This window comes from Lynx rufus, unplaced genomic scaffold, assembly GCF_022079265.1.
Source record: "Lynx rufus isolate CCGP_SWC_20201006 ecotype Redwood Valley unplaced genomic scaffold, mLynRuf1.p SCAF_10, whole genome shotgun sequence".
NCBI lineage: Eukaryota > Metazoa > Chordata > Mammalia > Carnivora > Felidae > Lynx > Lynx rufus.
Genome location: NW_025814824.1, coordinates 42,317,989 through 42,338,350, shown reverse-complemented (window position 1 = coordinate 42,338,350; position 20,362 = coordinate 42,317,989). Strand labels below are relative to the sequence as shown.

General features: G+C 36.6%; 1 protein-coding gene across 1 annotated transcript in view; it reads right to left on the bottom strand.

Annotated features, from left to right (window-relative positions):
- CNTLN (centlein) overlaps positions 1-20,362 on the bottom strand; it is a 317,305-nt gene that overhangs the window by 90,885 nt on the left and 206,058 nt on the right. The window contains exons 15-16 of the mRNA XM_047064802.1: positions 16,866-17,401; positions 2,709-2,889 (exon numbers count right to left, since the gene is read on the bottom strand). Of these exons, the coding sequence (XP_046920758.1) occupies positions 2,709-2,889; positions 16,866-17,401 (717 nt within the window). The remainder of the gene's footprint in view (positions 1-2,708; positions 2,890-16,865; positions 17,402-20,362) is intronic.

Here is a 20,362-nt window from a genome sequence, read left to right as displayed (position 1 = left end):
TAAAAATGTCCCAGACAGAACTACAAAATTACCAGTATTCGTCACCAGACCTGATATCAAGTTAACTGGATCTAAATTAAAAAAGAACCATTTCTAGTATTACTTACTAAAATTTCAGAAAAAAATTTAAAAATTTGAACTTTGAAATCAGCACACTTAAAGTGTCTTTTTAATATGGAAAAATGTTAAAGGAAACTCAAGGAACTCAAGATGAGAAATTTGAAGAAGCAAACCTAGGATATAGTATGTGTCAATAATTTGCATCTTTTTTTTTTTTTTTTTTTGCTGAGTAGTATTACATGGAATGGATGTATCACAATTTACCATTCAACTATGGAAGAAAATTTTGGTTGTTGTCAGTTTTTCAGGTATTAGAAATAAAGTTGTTATGACCATTCATATACAGGAGTTTGGGGGTAAACGCAGATTTTCATTTCTCTGGGATAAGTGTCCAAGAGAGAAATAGTTGGGTTGTATGATGTGTATGATTTGTTCTTTTCTTTTTTTTTTCTTTTAAAGAAACTGACAGTTGTTTCTCAGAGTGGGGTACCACTTTATATTATTATATGTGAGATCCAGTTTCTCTGCATCCTTGCCAGCATTCTGTTGTTTCCCAACAAAATCTTTATATATACAAAGTATGAGTCATTTGTCACATATATGGTTTGTAATACTTCCTTCCAGTCTATAGCATGTCTTTTTATCCTCTAAAGAGGTCCTTTCATGGAGCAAAATTTCTTAATTAAAAAAATTTTTTTTCAATGTTTATTTATTTTTTGGGACAGAGAGAGAAAGAGCATGAACGGGGGAGGGGCAGAGAGAGAGGGAGACACAGAATCGGAAACAGGCTCCAGGCTCTGAGCCGTCAGCCCAGAGCCTGACGCGGGGCTCGAACTCACGGACCGCGAGATCGTGACCTGGCTGAAGTCGGACGCTTAACCGACTGCGCCACCCAGGCGCCCCAAAATTTCTTAATTTTAATGATGTCTAACTTATTGATAATTTCTTTTAGGGATCATGCTTTTGATATCATCTCTAAAAATTATTCAGCAAGCCCTAAGTTCTGAAGATTTTTCCTTATGTTTCCCTGTAAAATTTTTATGATTTAATGTTATACACTTATATCTGTGATCCATTGCAAGCTAATTTTTGCACAAGGTGTGAGGTTCAGATATAGGTTCATTTTCTTGTCTAGGGATATCCAATTAATTACTCCAGCATTATTTATTGAAAAGACCATCCTTCCTCTATTGAATTGCTTTTGCCTCTCTGTCAAAAATCAGTTGTTTATACTTGTGAATTCATTCTAGATTCTGTATTCCATTATGTAAAAAATAAACCTTTCTTCCTCTCGTGGTGGGCGTTTGTTGTAATCAGTCTTGACATGACACTGAGTGGTAGGAACTGATGTCACAATCTTCACAAAATACTTATTTCTTATTAAAATTTCCATTTGGTTCTTTTTTTATATCTTCTATTTCTTTGCTGAGGCTTTCCATTGCATTCTTGAGATGTTCTATTTTTTCATTTGTTTCAAGTCTGTTTGTGACAGTTTGTTGAAACATTTTTATGATGTCTTCTTTAAAATGCTTGTCATGTAGTTCCAACATCTGTGTCATCCTGTTATTGGCTTCTGTTGATTGTCTTTTCATTCAAGTTGAGGTTTTTCTGATTTCTTGGTATAATGAGTAATTTTCCGTTGTATCCTGGACATTTTGCCTATTTTATTTTAAGACTCTGGATCTTATTTATTTCTTCTAGCAGGCCTCCTCTTATACCACATTGGTGGAGCAAGGGAGCACCACCTCATTACTACCAACTGGGAATGGGAAGTCCCCACCAAAGAGGTTGGGAGGAGCACCTCATTACTGCTTGGTGGAGGTGAAAGTTCAAATTCCCCAAAGGTTGATGCCATCCTGCCTGGGAGATGGAGCATGGACTTGTTTCTGCTCCTCACTTAGAGTCCAATGACAAAGTGGGAAGTGGGGAGTGAGAGGCTTTATAGATACAGGAGGCGTGACAGTCCCCATCTCTGCCCTTGGCCTTTGAAATCACCCTGCAAGGAAGGGAGAGGGTCATCTTTTCACTGATGGATGAACTCAGATGTCTAGCTCCTTATATGGCCTCTGATGACAAGATGGCAGGGAGTCATTACCATTGGCTCCTCATTTTGTCTTCTCTAACACCACCCTGATGGGTGGAGGAGAAGTTGGGGGTGACTCCTTAGAGCCAGGTGAGAGTAAAAGCCTAGGTTCCCCACTAGGTCTTTATCAATGTGAGTAGAGGTAGGTTTGCAATTTTTTCTGTGGTATTTGGGTAGAGTAGGGTGATTACTGTGTAAAAATTTTCTATCTTGCTTGGCTGCCCCTTTCTTGGTCCTTGAACAAGAGAGAACAGGGTTTTATTGGGGCCTTTCATCATTTGATGAAAGTGTTTCCAGGTGGCAGGTTTATTCAGCATCTAGGCTGGGATATATGAGGCAGAATTAAAACTCATAAAACTCACCAATCATATTGTTCCTTGAGTCTTGTGATTCCTAACTAGTCTTCTTAAGAAATTATTAAAAAGTTGAGTATTTTCACCGTATACTTCACAGAAAAAAAATTTTTTAAGGATGCAAATTAAATTATTAGCAACAAAAATAAGTTATGAAACATAAGATAAAATTAAAAACATAGCGTACAATCAAGGAACACTGTGTCATATACCTTTGGGGTCTTGCCATCTGTGTTTGAATATATTCGTACCATTTCTTTTCCTTGAGTTTGGCTACCTTCTGTTTGGTCACTTTGTTTCTGGTCTCTTCCATCTTCTATAGCACTTATTTTCTGGGATGTTTCTACAATAATTGTTCCTAAATTTTGAGAGGTCTGTGCTTCGGGATCACTGCTTTTGGGAAAAAGTGGAGAACATGAAACGCAAGAAGAAGAGTTGTTAAATGTACCCATTTTAAGTTCAAGATCAAATACTGTTCTAGCACATATTGCACTTAAAGCTAGAAGTTTAATTTGAACATTTACTGGTCCTCTAAATTAAGAAAAAAATTAGTCTAAACATGTTTTACAGTCTGTTATTTCTGTTAATTCTGTACATGACCTCAAACTTACTAAGACGAATAAATAAGTACAAGTAGGACTTCTTTAATTAACCTGATGGGACATCCACATTGGTGACTGAATTTGAACACCACTTACACAGAGACCTACTACTGCAGTAGAATGAGCAGCCTTAAGCAAGCACTGGCCTGGGACTAGAGTTCTGACTATATGGCCCTTTCAGTTACTTACTGTCTCTGGACCATGTTTCTTCACCTGATAAATGCTATATTGCATCAGTGATCCTGATTTTTTTCACAACCAAATATCCTCTTTATTACAATTCCCTTAGGTATACCATATTTGAAAAGTATATCTAGCAAAGAAAAAGAGTATGTCTATTGAAAAACAATTCAACATCTTATTTACTTGTCATCTAAATGAAAAGAAAGTAAATGCCAAAAAGAAGTGTTTTACAAAATTGTAAAATCTCATCAACAAATTAGAATATCTAGTACCAAATGCCTGGTAGTGCCACTTCTGTAGTATTTCTACTAAGCGTTAAGCTGGGAAGCACATGTTTTAATGCTGCCAGGATTGGAGCACTTACTACTTTCTGGGCCAGGGCAGAAAGCTTTAACGTTTCTCACAGGAAAGTTTTCCCTGAGTCTGAGACAAGTTTTGAATCTCCGAGGCTTTCACCCACTGATCTCAGTTCCATCTCTTATGTCCACTCATCATTCAGTAAAATGTCCATTCATCATTCATTGCTAAGCACCAGTTATGTGCCAGGCACTCTTCTAAGCACAAAAGGATAAAGTACAAGGAATAAAGGAGACAAATATCTCTGCCCTTATGCAGCTTTCATCCTAAAGGGGTGGGTTCAGATAACAAGAAAAATAAGTAAAATTATGTTAATAGTTTGTATTAATGAGAAGGAAGATTGATTGAAAATGTTGAGGTTGAGTAGAACATTCAAGTAAGTCTAATTCCTTTTCCACATGGATGATCTCTTAAATATTTGGATATGGTCATTTGATGCTTGAAACATATCTTAAAAAAACATCCCTAGCTTATTCAAACATTCCCATTATGTGTGCTTTTGAGATGTTTTTTCACCCTGGTTACTCCACCTTATCTTGATGGAGCATTATGTCCAGAATTCAATTTCATATTCCAAGGATACTATGTGAATTACTTAGTACAATTTTTGGTAGACGCAGACTAAAATTATGCAAGCTTTCTGGAATGTACATTGTACTGTAGACTCAAACAAGATTTAATTAAAACTTCCTAAAATATTTTTATGTATACTATTGCAAAGTCCCATATTTTCCCCATTGTATAGTTGAGCAACTGGCTCTTCCAGCTAAGTAATGGACCCTGTAGTCTTCTGTGTAACTCTATCTTCCCAGTCTATTGCTATCTTTGGGGATTTTTATTCTATTTTGTAAAGTACTTTTTACCCCTTTCTCATGTCATGTTATCCACAAGTTTGATAAACATGGTTTGTTGAAATTCTGTTTTTCAAGGTATGAACAACTCTTCCTGAAAATCACCCATCACTGAATTGGGCATTGATAAGTTATTTGTGTATCAGGACCCACAAAATGCAGGCTGTGCCAGTGGCCTGGCCTCTATCAGAAATCTGAACTAAGTGAGCTGCATTTATAGTAAACACCTGTTCTGAATAATAGTAATTTGCAATAGCTGAACTTTTTGTTTCATGGAAGAAAGCTTTATTAATTATAAGGGAAAGGAAATATAAGGAATTAAGCAACTATAGTAAACATAAAGAGGGAGAGAAGTATAGAGAAGAACAAAGAAGGCTTAATACATCAAATCATGTACTCACATTATCCAACTTTCTGGCTAGGGAAGCCCTGCAATGAACTGCCAGGTTGGAGGCCCGGTTGAGGGTCCTGGGTAATTGAGGGTCCTGGGCCAGCGTCCTCCCCTCAGGTAAGACTTCCAACTAGCTATTCCAGCCAGGGCAATATATATACTACCCATGTGTGATTTATGATTAGTCATTAAGTTTGCCTAAGTGCAGTCCAGAGCGACCTGGTTTTTCTCTGTTTCTCTTATCATATCTCACAATCTTAGGAGGCTGCGTGTCTGCATAGTCCTCTTCCCTCCCTGATCCATTCCAGGGGGCCAGCATGGTCTGGCTCAGGGAGGAGAGGCAAGTTAATCCCTCCTGGCATCAGAAACAGAAGGGCCAGTTCCAATCCTGAGGCCAGATATGGAAAGCCAACAAAGCCCCCCATGATTGTGTATGTGCAGATCTGGGCAGAAATGCGTGACAGGTCACACAAAACAACGTCTATACAGAACACCTCACTGTCAAGGAAACCTAATACACACCAATCACAATCCTCCAACACAGCTTTAGCTAACTTACTTTTCTCTACAGACCAGGGCATACTGGTCATATAAAAATCAATCAATCAATCAACCAATCAATCCCTAACCTCCCAGCCAACTATGCCCTGTTTCTGCATTGCTTCTTCTATAAAACTCCTTCTTGCCCAAAACCCTTAGGAAGAGTGCACCATAGATTGCTAGGCAGTGTACTCCCTCATTCCATGGATTGTTTTCACTTGAACGAAGGACTTCACACTCATTTCTAAACTGTATTATTCTTGTCATTTGATAGCATGTTTTTGTAATACTGCTCAACTATGAAAGATAAATAGTCATAAATATATAAATACTAACAAGGTCATAATTATATAATAAAGTATTTTATATTCATATATAAAGGACAAAGTTCTGCTTTTCTCAGTATTCAAGTAAATTTCTTATATTTCAGACTATGAAAAGCTAAAAGAAATAGAATGTTCTAAAGTCCTGAAGGTCCACTGTGGGATTTCTAATTGTTTGAGTATTTTTTGCAGCTGAGTGATTCCTGAGAGTGTTCTGTCAGGCAGGAAATATAACACTTAATCCTCACAATGTAAAATCAAGTTCACTGCTAAGCAACTTAAATGACAATCTTATGTTTTAAGAGATATTGTATGATTCATCTCCAAAAATATGTGACCATCTGCACGTGTACCAATACGATGAAATTAGAACTGACTGTGTTACTTAGCTTTCATGTATCTATTCACACAAACATACTCACGCATGAGTAAACTGCACCACTTCTATTATGAAGAGTGTGGTAGTATCAACTGGTGAGACATAATTAGCTGAAACTAGGATTTCCTTGAAGACAGATAAATGATTAGTGGGTTTTAAGCTGAGTAGGATTTTATCTCTAATGGCTTTTGAGAACAAGGAAGAAAACCTTAGGAGTCAAAAAGAAATGGGAATGCAGATTCATCCTTCTTCCTCACCTTCATCAATTTGTTTTCAAGGTTTTTTTTTTTTTTTTTTTTAACCTGTATGAAGACGAGGGCTTGACCCAATGATCATTTAAAACAGTGGTTCCTGGGGCACCTGGGTGGCTCAGTCGGTTGAAAGTCCAACTTTGGCTCTGGTCATGATCTCATGGTTTATGAGTTCAAGCCCCTGCATGGGGCTCTCTGCTGTCAGTGCAGAGCCTACTTCAGTTTCTCTGTCTCCCTCTCTTTTTGCTCCTCCCCGACTTGCACTCACGCATGCCCTTTCTCTCTCTCAAAAATAAACAAACAGTTGAAAAACAAAAACAAAAGAGTGGTCCCCAAACTTGTCTACATATTGGAATCAGCTGGAGAGCTTAAAAAATAGTGAAGCTGTGGTAGAATCCCCTCCCTCAGGAATATGGTACGAAAAGACCTCAAGATAAGGGAAGGCAACCTGGCTGTGTGCATATGTGACGTCCCTCAGGTCCCTGTAACATGAGAGCACCCAATCAGCCTGTATGTTTATGCGTTACCCATATATGGGAGACAAAGAAATAGAAAATGCATAAAAGACTACACCACGTGGCATTCAGGGCTTAGCTATTCAGGTACAAACTCTCTGAGCCCATGTCAGCACAAATAAACTTGCTTCCTGGTAAGAAAAGCCTCGGTGTCATGACTCTTTGTGCAAGAGTCCTTCTACAAAGCTTGCATCCCACCACAGAAGTTATGATTTAATTATTCTGGGGTGTGGCCTATGTAGAGGCTGCTTTCAGGCAACCAACCTGAACAAAAGAAATCTGAGTGAGGATGAAGGGCCCACAGTGACCCCCAAACCCCCCGCTGAATACAAATAGGCCCATTAGGCAACTCACCCAAGATATATGTAAGTCCTAGCTGACCAATGGGCTACTTACACTTGGGCACAGGTACCAAAAAAGGAAAATTCCATACATTCCCATACCTCCTCACCTTCCCCATTTAACTACAGCCCCCCACCATTGTCTTGTGGGAGACAGTCTCTCCTTTGCTGTCCTGCCTGCTGCTCCCTTGTGGGGTATTCAGTAAACATCTCTCTCTTTTGTTCTGCCTTGAGTGAGTTCTTTTACCACCTATACCCCGTTTCCACCCAATGGGGCTGCCCCACATTTGGTGGCCTCCATCTGATTGGAAAACCTCACATCTGAGCTTTGGAATCTTTATAAAATTCAGATAAATCTAATAGATGCAAACAAGTTTGAGAAAGACATTTTAAGATAAATTTCAGCTCTATGTCTCTGATTAAGAAATCTCCTACTTGTAAGGATGCCTTCCTCACTATACCAGCAAGAGATAGAGTACTCTAAATCCCTAGAAACTCTTACCAATGGCTAAGACAAGGACTTAAATCTGCATAACAACTTTACCCTTGTATACTGTGCTTTTCCTGATAACCTCCTGTGACAGACTCCTCACCCTCAACATCTTTTGTCTTTAGCTGAAGATAGTTTCAAGGTGATGGCATCAGTCATTTGGGGGAGTTACTCAGTTTTCCTGGGTCTCTCCCATATAAATAAGAGGTATACATGTTATTAAACTTTTTCCTGTTAATCTGTCTTATATCAATTTCATTATTAGACCAAAGACTCTAGACTTAAGGAAGAAGGGAAAACATTTCTGCCCCTACAGTTTTGGCAACCTGTGAAGGGACCATCACGACTCACTCCAGGGATGCTGCAGCTGACAGATTCTGGATTCTGGGACACAAGCTGGCAGAAGTTAAGAATTCTTACCCATCAAGTCTCCTGGATCTCTGCATGTAGGGCTGATGGAAGTGAGAATGGTAAGAGTCCTTATCTAAATTTAGACTAGCAGGAGACAATATTTGTGGAGCTTTTTGGTAAAATTTGGTCCTTAGGTAAAAATTTGTTATGAGCACTCTTGTTTTCTATTGATCCCTTTCCTCTCAGACTTGATAATTGCTTTCTTTTGTCTCTGTCATCTTATTCTGTGTCTTTAGAGCTTGGCTTTATGTCAGTGAGAATATTCTGTCTTTAAGTCTGTCACTGGCCAGATGAGAGATCCTTTGAATTGGAAAAACTTCTGTAATTGATTTTTTTTTAATTTTTTTTAACGTTCATTTATTTTTGAGACAGAGAGACAGAGTATGAACGGGGGAGGGTCAGAGAGAGAGGGAGACACAGAATCTGAAACAGGCTCCAGGCTCTGAGCTGTCAGCACAGAGCCCGACGCAGGGCTCAAACTCACTGGCCGCGAGATCATGACCTGAGCCGAAGTCGGACGCTCAACCAACGGAGCCACTCAGGCGCCCCGAATTTTTTTTTTTTTAGAAAGCCCTTATCTTAAATAATTGTCTTATTGGTACCTATGGAAAGACCAAATTAAAAAGTGGACACAAAGAAGTGTAACGGCTAGCCCTAAGGATTTCCTTGACAATAGGAAAGAACAGAAATTATATTCAGAACGAAAATTAGAGTCCATATCTGTGAGAATGATTCATTTTTAGAAATACCAAATAAAAGTTGTGCTGTCTAGTTAACAAAAGGTTTACAACCTATTGGAAATATGTATGAACCCCCCCCTCCCCCGACCAACAATTGAGTCCCAAGCCCTTAGACACTTCACTTCCTGGTTCTTCCCCACTCCATTTCATGGGCTTATTTTTCTCGGGCTTTGCTATGAGCATGCGCCAAAGAACTGAAGTCTCTGTGTCACCTCAAGAATGTACATTTGTTCCAATCAGACTACTTTTTGCCTTACACAGGCATAGGCAATGTCAGGGTAAGGCTATCATCTCTGTAGCACTCAGCCAATGAGGAATCAGGGGAGGCACTTGCACACTAGGAGATAAATTGCCTTTCCAAGTGTGCTTGTCCATCAGACACCCGCTCTTGCAAGAATGTTGATTAAAGCCTTGCTTCACTGTGCTCCCAGTATCTGTGTCCCTCCTTTGATTGGGTCAGTGGGCTTATTTGTCACAATATCTAAAATAAATTCCACGTTCGTCCACACCCATTTATCTCCAATTCCCTGTTCCTGGCCTTCTAGAATATCTTTCGGCTATCTGGGACTCTTGTTTAAATCTTCCCACCTCTCTGCAAGTTTCTACAAAACCAGAAATGTGGCTCTGGCAGCAATTCAGAGCTCACAGGTCACCAACCCTCAGACCTCACCTATTCAACTCAAACTGCTTGTAGTATTGGGACACTGGAAACAGAATTGTCCTGCACTTAAGAAAAAGGAAAAACTTAAATTACCCTGGACCTCTAATAAGAAGCAAATATGTCCCAAAAACTCCATCTTGGAGAAAACTTACTTTCTCTATGCCTTTGTGATAGAAGTTTTCTGCCCCCATCTTCTGTAGGACCTAAGAGCCATTCTTTAAAATGCAAACATTGGGGATAAGTTTCTCATCAAAAAAGAAAAGGGAGGTGGATATTTGGAAAATTGGGCAAATGAAATACTAAAGATCCAAGAGGTACCTAAAACAAAAGTCATTAACTCCTACTATTTCCCTCTATCAGTCTTTACCTGAATGCTCACATTTCACTAATTCTTTGTCTGAACTGCCTTTCCACTCTGAAGAGACTATTAAACAGTTACCTTTTAAAACAAAATCACTTGCGACTGGGGGCAATACTCCTCAGCTATCTTCCACTCCTTGGTCAAAGGCTGAATTAAGAGCCATAGTTAAAGAATTTCTTAAACTAAGGGAGAACCCTCAAAAGTTGTTGTAAATGGGTTACTTCCTGTGATTGGTGTAAAGATTAAAAAAGCAGAATATTAGGGGCGTCTGGGTGGCTCAGTTGGTTAAGCATCCGACTTCAGCTCAGGTCATGATCTCATGATTTGTGAGCTTGAGTCCCATGTCAGGCTCTGTGCTGACAGCTCAGAGCCTGAAGCCTGCTTCGGATTCTGTGTCTCCCTCTCTGCCCCTCCTCCCACTCCTGCTTGCGTGTGCTCTCTCTCTCTCTCTCAGAAAAATAAACATTAAAAAAAATTTTTAAAAAGCAGAATATTAGATCCACAAAAGTTTTCATAAATGGATTACCTCCTGTGATTTGGTGGGTAGATTAAAAAAAATAGAAATTAGATGGGAAGCTATGAGTCTGACTGAATTTGTGAATAAAGCTGATATTCAGTGCTTGACAGGAATTTTTTTTTTAGGGCTTCTCTCCTAAACTAAATATACCCAGAGGGGAAGAAAAACATTCAACATAGTTGGATGGGTGTGACAGTTCTTAGATACCTTGTAGCAATTCTTTGAGGAATTCAAACAGCTGTCCTTGTTTTAAAACGTCTAGTCTTTTTTTTTTTTTTTTTTTAAATTTTTTTTTTTTTTTCAACGTTTATTTATTTTTGGGACAGAGAGAGACAGAGCATGAACGGGGGAGGGGCAGAGAGAGAGGGAGACACAGAATCAGAAACAGGCTCCAGGCTCCGAGCCATCAGCCCAGAGCCCGACGCGGGGCTCGAACTCACGGACCGCAAGATCGTGACCTGGCTGAAGTCGGACGCTTAACCGACTGCGCCACCCAGGCGCCCCAAAACGTCTAGTCTTTATAGGACCTTAGGTAAGGTTCCACAAATAATTAAAAGTCCACCAATCCTTTTTACCATTCCCCAAACCTCTGCTATTTATTTCAAAAGGCTTGTAAATATTGGCCTTGGGAAACCAAAGTTCTTCTTAAAGGAGCTTGCATTCCTTCCCTGTGCCTTTTAGATGTAAATGCTCTACAAACTTCAAGGAGGTAATTCTTATCAGAAGAACAAAAGGGGAAAAGGTCATTTGAAATTTAGGCAAATAAAAAATCAATGTCTTCTCCACAAATATTAGTAAAAACAAAAAAAATCGTTAGCCATCTGAACAGATAAATTTAACTCATTTCTACTGTTCTTTTAATAGTAAGTTCTACATTTTCATACCTGTCTCATGTCTAAAATTTTAAGGTCTCTGTATGTCTGTATATGTATGCTGTAGATTTGTGATATTTTTCTGCCTCCAGATGATATTACCAAAATTAACTTGAAAAATAGCTCTATTTAATTCACATAAAGAAAATTAAACACTTATATAAATTGAATTCTCAGAAATTAACCAAAATGGACCCATATGTTTCTCAAGTTCACATGACTTGGTATAATCTTTGGTAAATAAAAACTAGTTTAAGTTTGTTGGTTTCATTAAAATAGGTATGTCTTTAGATTTATCAACATTGAATATAATGCAGAGATACAAATTTTATTCTGCCTTGGTTTACTAGTCAAATAACTTCATGTTGTATCTCTTACGAAATTTACCAGCAAGGATAACTTAGGGTGATGGCTGGCTGTGTCTAATGTCTCATGAAGCTTTCAGTGGTAGTCTAAACATAATTATTGGAAGCGAGTGATTAAGATAGACATTAGTAGTGGTAAGAGTTTTTAGGTAAACTTTTTAACAGAGATTACATTTAACAGTATGTGTTCTTAAAAACAGTTCCCCAAATATCTTAGGTAAGTTGAACCTTTAAAGTTTTGCTAACTTAAATTCAGAGAAATTCACTGAATATCTAGATCATTTCCAAATAAGATAATATAATTACTAAACATGGGCCTATCTACTTCTGGTTGTTACAGAGGAATTAAAGAACTATTTGGGTCTCTTAGTAAACATGTCTTGTTGCATATTGAAAGACTGTACATTATGGAATGTACTCATAAATTTGGCAATCTAAAGAATGCTGTTGCAACACACAGTTCACAATTGCTTACTTAGTTTTCACTAGAAATTAAGGTTTCTAAGGGTTAGGAATTCTAATTAATAAATGTAACTAAAACTGTTAGAAATAATATGAAAAACATCTCTAAATGCAAGAAAAGTAAGATATATGTTTCCAGTAAAAAAAAAAAAGGAATAGAAATGCATTTTGTTGAATGAAAATAAATATCTCAACATAAAACTGGTTATTTAAAAATGGAAAAGAGGAAAATCAAGACAAAATCTGAAACTTGTAGAAAGTCTGTGGAAAGGAATCTTTTTTTTTTTTTTTAATTTTTTTTTTTTCAACATTTATTTATTTTTGGGACAGAGAGAGACAGAGCATGAACGGGGGAGGGGCAGAGAGAGAGGGAGACACAGAATCGGAAACAGGCTCCAGGCTCTGAGCCATCAGCCCAGAGCCTGACGCGGGGCTCGAACTCCCGGACCGCGAGATCGTGACCTGGCTGAAGTCGGACGCTTAACCGACTGCGCCACCCAGGCGCCCCGAAAGGAATCTTTAGAAAGGAATTTTATGGATGGACAGGACTGGCTAAGATAAAGATTAACTTAATTGAGTGAATTTTAATATCAAAAGGCAGCTGCTACAATTTTACAAATTGATTCTGTCTCTGGTAAAAGGATAACGTTTTCTTGACTATCTGTGTATTCTTCATAAGAGACTGTGAAAGGTTCTTCTTTACCTTTTAAACTAATCTACCTTGAAGGCAAAGATTTTGTGTTTTTATCAAAATAATTCCCTGTGCTTTGTTATTTTTATAATCAGGTTTTTGATTATTTAAATAAACCTAGTCCTCTTGATACAAAGAAAGAAGTTTTGCTGAGAACTATGTGAGCTTCTGTATTTGCCTGTGAAGTTTTTGTCTTGTCCCTTAAACAGATAACTAAGTATTATCTCACAGTGACCCATGATCAAGTGGCCAAAACGTTTTGATATTCTTGACAAACTTCCCCAAATCAAATTCTAAATGAAGTCTTTCTGACCTGGAAGAAACTCAGATATTTCAGAAGGTCCCTGGAACATTTCAAAAAATGTATTAAGCTAATTAGGCTGACTTGATATGTTAAATTATATGGGAAGTGTTGTCAAATAAGTGATGCTAAACTTTTTTGGTTATATTTGTGTAGATATATGTTATTAATTTAAGTGTACTGGAATTTGCGTGAAATTCCTAAAAATCTGATTTGTCCTGACATAATGTTATCATTTATAATTCGAGTTGTTATCTTGAAATATTATATATCACAGAAATAACCAAATTTCCTTGTTAACTGCATTTTTAAAAAATGTTTATTTATTTTGAGAGAGTGTGAGCAGAGAAGGGGCAGAAAGAGAGGGGGAGAGTCAGTCCCAAGCAGGCTCTGCTCTGTGAGTGCAGAGCCTAACGTGGGGCTCAATCCCATGAACTATGAGATCATGACGTGAGCTGAAACCGAGTCTGAGGCATACCAGAATGAGCCACTCAGGCACCCCTCCTGTCAACTGCATTGTAAGGAACTCTCACCAGATCTTTAACCATGGCCATTTTTTTAACTCTTTGTCATTTACGGACTTATTGTTTTACACTGAAACTTTTGCAAAAATGTTTGGAAAATGCTTGATCTCCAAGGAGACTCATGGAAAATATTCCAAAATACAAGTTTCTAATACCTTTAAGATCATAAAACTGGATAAGAGTTTCCAGAACATAAGGGGAAAACTGGATTCAAGCAGAACAAAAATTAGTAACATGGGACTTAATGAACTGATAAGGATGATTATAAGTTTTGTGACTTTGTTTTATTGCTAATTTTTTAAATGTTGTGTTTTTCCAGATTTAAGAAAACTTTTCCTCTTAAGTTAGCAAGGGCTTACAGCAATTTGGTAAAATGGACCTGTGTAAACAATTGAAACATCTTTTTCTCCTTAAATGATCCCTCCAGAATTTGGAAACTCTTAGTGAACATTCTTATATTTTCATGGCAATCTATTTTTTTTTTTTTTGGCATAAATTCCATAAGAATCTGTTCTCTTGGTAACATGACATAATTGGAAACAATGAGTATATTACCAAAGTTGTGACTGGAACGTCATATTTTAGAGAGGTATGCATAGACTCAGATTATGACCAGACAGCTTTAAGGAAGAAAGGTGACTTTATGAAAGTCAATAAAACTTCTTGAAAAAACATCCTGGTAGCTTATTTACAGGGTTCCTGGCAGCCATACCAGGTAAGCAAGGATGGTTACTTCCCAGCAGGTGAAGAAACCTCAGGATATTTGAAGGACTTCAAGAAGAGAGAAATTTACCCCAATCTAATTGCTATTGCAAGCAATTCCAGTGGCAAATCCTTGGATTGGCATCTTGGCCTTGAGAAGATTTGAAAAGTTCAGTCTGAAAATCCTTATGAAAAGTTTCAGCAAAACAGATTTAAGAAGAGTCTATACAGTCAACCACTATTCTTTGTTGGACTTATGTAAATAATCAGGCCAAGTTTATTGAAACTAGGTTTGTTTTGCAAACAAATTAATCTTAATTTGGCTGTCTTTAGTAGAAATTAAGGTGATTTAAAAGAGAATAATTATGTTTCAATAACACACCTTTGTGAATATTAGATTCTAGTTCTGATTAATTACCTTGAGGGTTTGTTGTTTACCTATAAACTAGATGGAATCCTGAATTCTTCTGGTTTCCTCAAATATCTGGCTATGACTCTCCAAACTAACGTTTCCACTTGGAATCAAACTAATCACTGAGAACTAAAACTGCCTTTTTCCCCCCCAAAGCTCTGCAAAATGAAGCTAGATCACTTCATATACACTTCAGAGAAACCACCACAATAGCTCATGTTTAGATAATCTTCATGCCTATTGCTGTGTGGGCCACTCAGAAAGTTTACCTAAACAACCAATGACATCACTGGAGATATTCAAACTGCAAAGATGCTTCAGCCCCTACCTCTAGAAATGTCTTCTCTCCACTGGCTGCCTTCAGGATTCAAGATTGATTTTATAGTCTGCTCCAATCATTAACCTCTGTTTTTATTTCACTTCCATAGACATGCCTTTTTAAATGCCTCATTTCTCTCACAAAATAGGCCTAACTTTGGGAGCCCACCTGCAAGACCCACCTGCTGAAATAAGACACAACTGTTTAACTAAACTGACCTATTCTAAGGACTGTGACACTGGTTCTGTGAGATATGAAGCAATCAATCTGTCAGCTTAGCTTCTGGACTGTGAAACTTCTCAGGGAATTTTCAAAGGTGTGATAGTAGGGGAACAGAATTTGCCACCCGCAAATATGTCTCTTTGGCATACGAATTACTTTTAGGAAACAACAGACATAGGACAAGTTCTGAGAATCAAGTAGAAGTTACCCTTTTTTAAGAGACACTGGCATGCATAAGGAAAATCTCCATTTGTAAGGGTGTAGGCTTCCTTATACCAGGAAGCGATGGATGAGTCTAAATCTGTAAAAATTCTTGCCAATGAAGAAGACAAGGGCTTAACTCTGCATAAGAACCTTACCCTTGTTTATTATGCTTTTCCTGATAACCTCCCATAACTGACACTCTGACCTCATCTTCTTTTGTCTTTAGCTGAAGGTGGTATTGAAGGTAACGGTTTTGGCTGTTTTGGGGGGAGTTACTCAGTTTTCTTGGGCCTCTACCATGTATACAGGAGGTATGCATATTATTAAACTTCCGATACTTTTTCTCTTGTTAATCTTTCTTAAATCAATTTCATTATGAGACGAGCCAAAGAACCTAGAAGGGAAGAAGGGAAAACTCTTCCACCCCTACACCATCCAGGGACATCCCAAATCTGAAACACATGTCTTTTGGGGATTAAAAAAAAAACAAACTTAGACAAATAAAAGGAAATACATGCCACTGTAAAACAAGACAGAATTATGAAAATAGTTCTATTTGTCTGTTGGCAACTCTGGCAACACTGAACTTCCCTATTACATAGATATAAAAAGAGGTGTTCTACTATCCACCTGCCTTTGTGGTTTTACTGATGTGCTTCAAGTACATATATGAATGTATAGCCAGGGGTAAGGAAAAGAAATATTATAGATTTTTAGTATTCTCCTGTTGCTATTCACTAGGTGTTATACAACTTAGGACCAGGAATTTATAGAGCTTTAACTTTAAAGAACTGATTTTTAACCACCATTCAATTAAAGTTAGTACAATGACTTTGCATAATACATACATGAAATAATTAGTGAAGATGGTTCTTAATTTAAAGGATGTTAAACAGCTTGTAGACATCTGGTAACAAGCTGAAATGGGTCATTCAAAATTTATCTAACTAAATTAAGGGGGAAAAATGTTTCTCCTCCCAGGTTGGCATGTCACAAGATAACTAAACCGACTTAGTAGGCTTGCCTGGGAATCCTTAGCTGTCAGTGGTGAATATGCAAAGGGCCAGCAAATTAAATCAACCTGCCAAACTGTCAATTTCAAGCCTCATGACTGCATGAAAATAGCATCACTGGAAGAAATCAAGCATTGCCTTCTTTTGGGTTTCCTGGCACCTATTCAAATACTCATGCAGTTGTGGCTAATTTTGCATGCAAATTTCAGTCAATAAGCTCAGAACAAGACCTCCCAAGATATTTCAAAGGATCTGACAGTATTTTTTCTGAATACCAAATCGACAGTAGTTGAAATTCAATCTCCATTTGCTGGTGCTTTACATATGCACAGTGTCCCCACCACAGAGCTAAGTTAATGAGAGCCTTACCTGCTTTCACTCACATCCTCCCAGCCGTCCTTGCTGAGGTTCTCAAACACATTGCTCATAACCTTGATGGAGTGATTGAGAACAGTGTGGTAACGGCCCACAGGGCACTTTTTCTTGGCGGCTTTAAATTTAACCTTGGTAGTGGTTGTCTTACAATCATATTGTCCAGACCTCACTTCCGTGGTGGCCATCTCAGATTTAGCTTTGTCTGCTAATTGCTGCAGTTTCTCCATTGAATTCTTCAGCTCTTCATTTTCATTTCTCAAACCATTAGCTTCTGCCACTTGTCTCCTTAGGGAAGTGACTTCTCTCTCCAGCTCACTGATTTTTACTTGAAGTCCAGCTTTATCTTTTTCTACTTCTTTACTCCCCCTTTGTAGCTGTTCTAGCTCTTTTTCCCTGTCCTCTGCATCTTCCTGTTGCTGCTTTAAGAGTGATTGCAGGAAGTCATTTTCTTTCATTAATTTTTTATTCCCTTCTTTTAATTTTCTTGACCTTTTCTCAAAAGATTTTAGCCGACTTTCCAATTCAATGACCTAAACATTAGAGTTTAATTTATTCTTTTAAAAGTCCAAAAACCATAATCTGCTGTATATTTTTTATCATTTCTAATTTATGAAAATAAAATTACACTTAGCACAAGGACAAAATAAATCTAAAGTACTTAATTTCTAAATAATTCTAAGGTGGTGTAGATAAATACATTATAAAATGCAATAATACATCTGTTAAATAAAGGACAGATGGTAAAAGAAGTTAAAATTCTACACAAAGTGACACAGAACTAAGTATGCTAATAAACTTTGCAGTTTTCTGAGATAAGCACTTTAGCTATGTAGTCTAATTATTGTGAAAAAATATTTTCAGGGAAAAAAACAATTTATACAAAATCTAAAAATAGATACATAGAGAAACTTTATTAATAAAATAACAATTTTCTTTAATATCTAACAATCATATGAAAAAATGATTACCTAGTTAAAAAAATAATCTACCAAGTCCACTTTATTCTAAGTGAGAAAAATGTAATTTTAGCAGTCATGAGGTCCTTAGTTTATACAATAAGGAAACATTTACCAAAAAAAGTCTAACAACTTAAAATTACAATTATTCCAATATTGCATTAATTTATTTCAATAAACAATGTTCATGTTGTAGGACAAAGAAATGAAAACATACAATTTCTGACCTTAAGAAATTTCAAAAACTATTTGGAAAGAAAGGCACATGCGTAAATAAAACTGATTAAGGACAGGATCTAAGTGCCGTAAGTCTGGGCAAAAAGGACAAAGCAATTAATTCTAAGCCATGAATATGAAACTTTCAAGGAGTTGATTTCAGCTTAAATCTTGAAAAACAAATAATCACTATTGTTTGTAAAGTACAGTTTACGGGATGGCTTCATAAACATGATCTCTCTAGATCATCCCAAAACCATGTGAGGTAAGTAGAGCCAACAATTATCTTCCCAGAAGAGGATACAGAGGCTCTGAAAACTTAAATAATGCAGAGAGGTAAACATTCTTTGAACTGGGATTCAAATTCAAGATTTTGTGCCCCTCACAGTATTCTACAAGCTATGTGGGGAAGAAGAGTCGCCCAGATACACATGGGAAATGAACAAAGGACTGGAGTCAAGCAAGAAATCTAAATGATTGAGAAACTATATAGACTCATTTTTACTTTTAAAACAATTCTTCAAAGGTGAAAACATATTTGATGTATTGAAAACCAAGGATATAAAATATTCCAGAAATCTGCAAGATGAAAATATGCACATATTTACCACTTTCCAGTTTACTGGATTTAGTTAAGGTGCTAAAGATGTAAGCTGTTTCCTAAACTTACTTTCAGTCATTTCTGATTTACCTGTACTTCTACACCCCCTACTTTTCTTGTGAGGTCGACCTTCTTCATTTAATTCAACAGATTTTACTGATTAGTTATCCTGTCCCAGGACATGGATATTTCCCAACACAATATTAAGAATCTCATCTAATTTAAATTTGCTTTTCTGTAATATGATACATTCCCTTACTGTTAGATCTATGTCTTTATAGGGCTTACTCTTGACCTGGAGTAGAGGTATATGAAAGAGCTTGTATCAGACTATTGCAGACCTCTGTGCATATATGCAAGAGAAATTCTATTATTCCTTTTCAATGCAAATACTTCACTGAAGAGCTGGATAAAATGACAAAAAATACAGTGTTCAAGAACACATGAACTCTGGTTAAAAATCATTTACTTTTTCAAAATCATTGTATGCCAAATTTTATTCTCCATTTAGTAAACACTACTACCAGATAGGGAATATCACCTTTTTACAACCTTTTCAGTTTCTTAGTGGTTTTAATCACTGCAAACAATAGTATACTTTTCATATATATATTTTAAAATATTTTAACAGGTTAATTCCATGGTGGAGTAAATAGAATAAACTGTATTTTTTAAAATCTATTTTGTGGAAATAAGCAATTATACTGTTTTTAAAAAAATTGATTTTGACAGTAGTGATACAAAAATATTAAGAAACAGTATGGTCTTGGGGATATTGAATATTTTCTGTGCTATATCTTACTTCCAGCTCAGGTTACTTTAACCTGGTAAAATATTTAACCTATTTTAAAGTTTCCTTATCTGTGAAATGGGATTAGTAACATCTGTCTTGTAGATTATAAGTATTGAACATGATCATACACCACAATTCCTCATAGACAGTGAGTTCTAAACAGTTTATCATCACCATTACCACCTCATTATTGTCTCTATTATTATTATTAATCATAACAGCTACTTAATAAAATTACTTCAGCTGAAATATAATTACTTGCATTAAATATTGCTGAATTAGATCAAATTAAATCAACTTTGTACTTTTGATTAAAATATGTTATGAACAAATGTAACAAACACCTTAAGTATGAGATTTCAATTCTGGAAATTAGCATTATCTTTTTCTTTTGACTAAAATCCATTTATGTTAGGTACAACTCATGAAAATTTTATATAACACTGGAAAAATGTCTGTTTAAAGTCTGTTACATTTAAAATGTTTAAGTATGTTAACTGCCTAAAGTGAATCTATGTTTACTCATAAGAACTGGTCAAAATTAATCGCATTTAAGTTTAAAATGGAGGACAAATAACAAAACAGAGACACTACTTCCCATAGTCCATAGCACAAATTAAAGTGTTGTTCAAAGTACACTCTTAAAATTGTTGTTAACCTGATGTTAAGCCTCCAGAAATAGAAAAGAAAATTTCAATATATATTTGAAAATGAAAGCCTAGGGATTTGTTAAAGGTATTTGATTTTTCTGTAAATCAGCTCAAGTGCATACTTTTCCTCCAGTACTGATCATTTAAATAATTTACCAGAAAGGTGGTTCCTTTCAAAACTGAAATAAAACACTTGACTTTGTAAAGTGTCTATAATACTTTGCTAGGGCTGCCATAAAAAAATACCATACTAGGTAGCTTAAACCCTAATAATC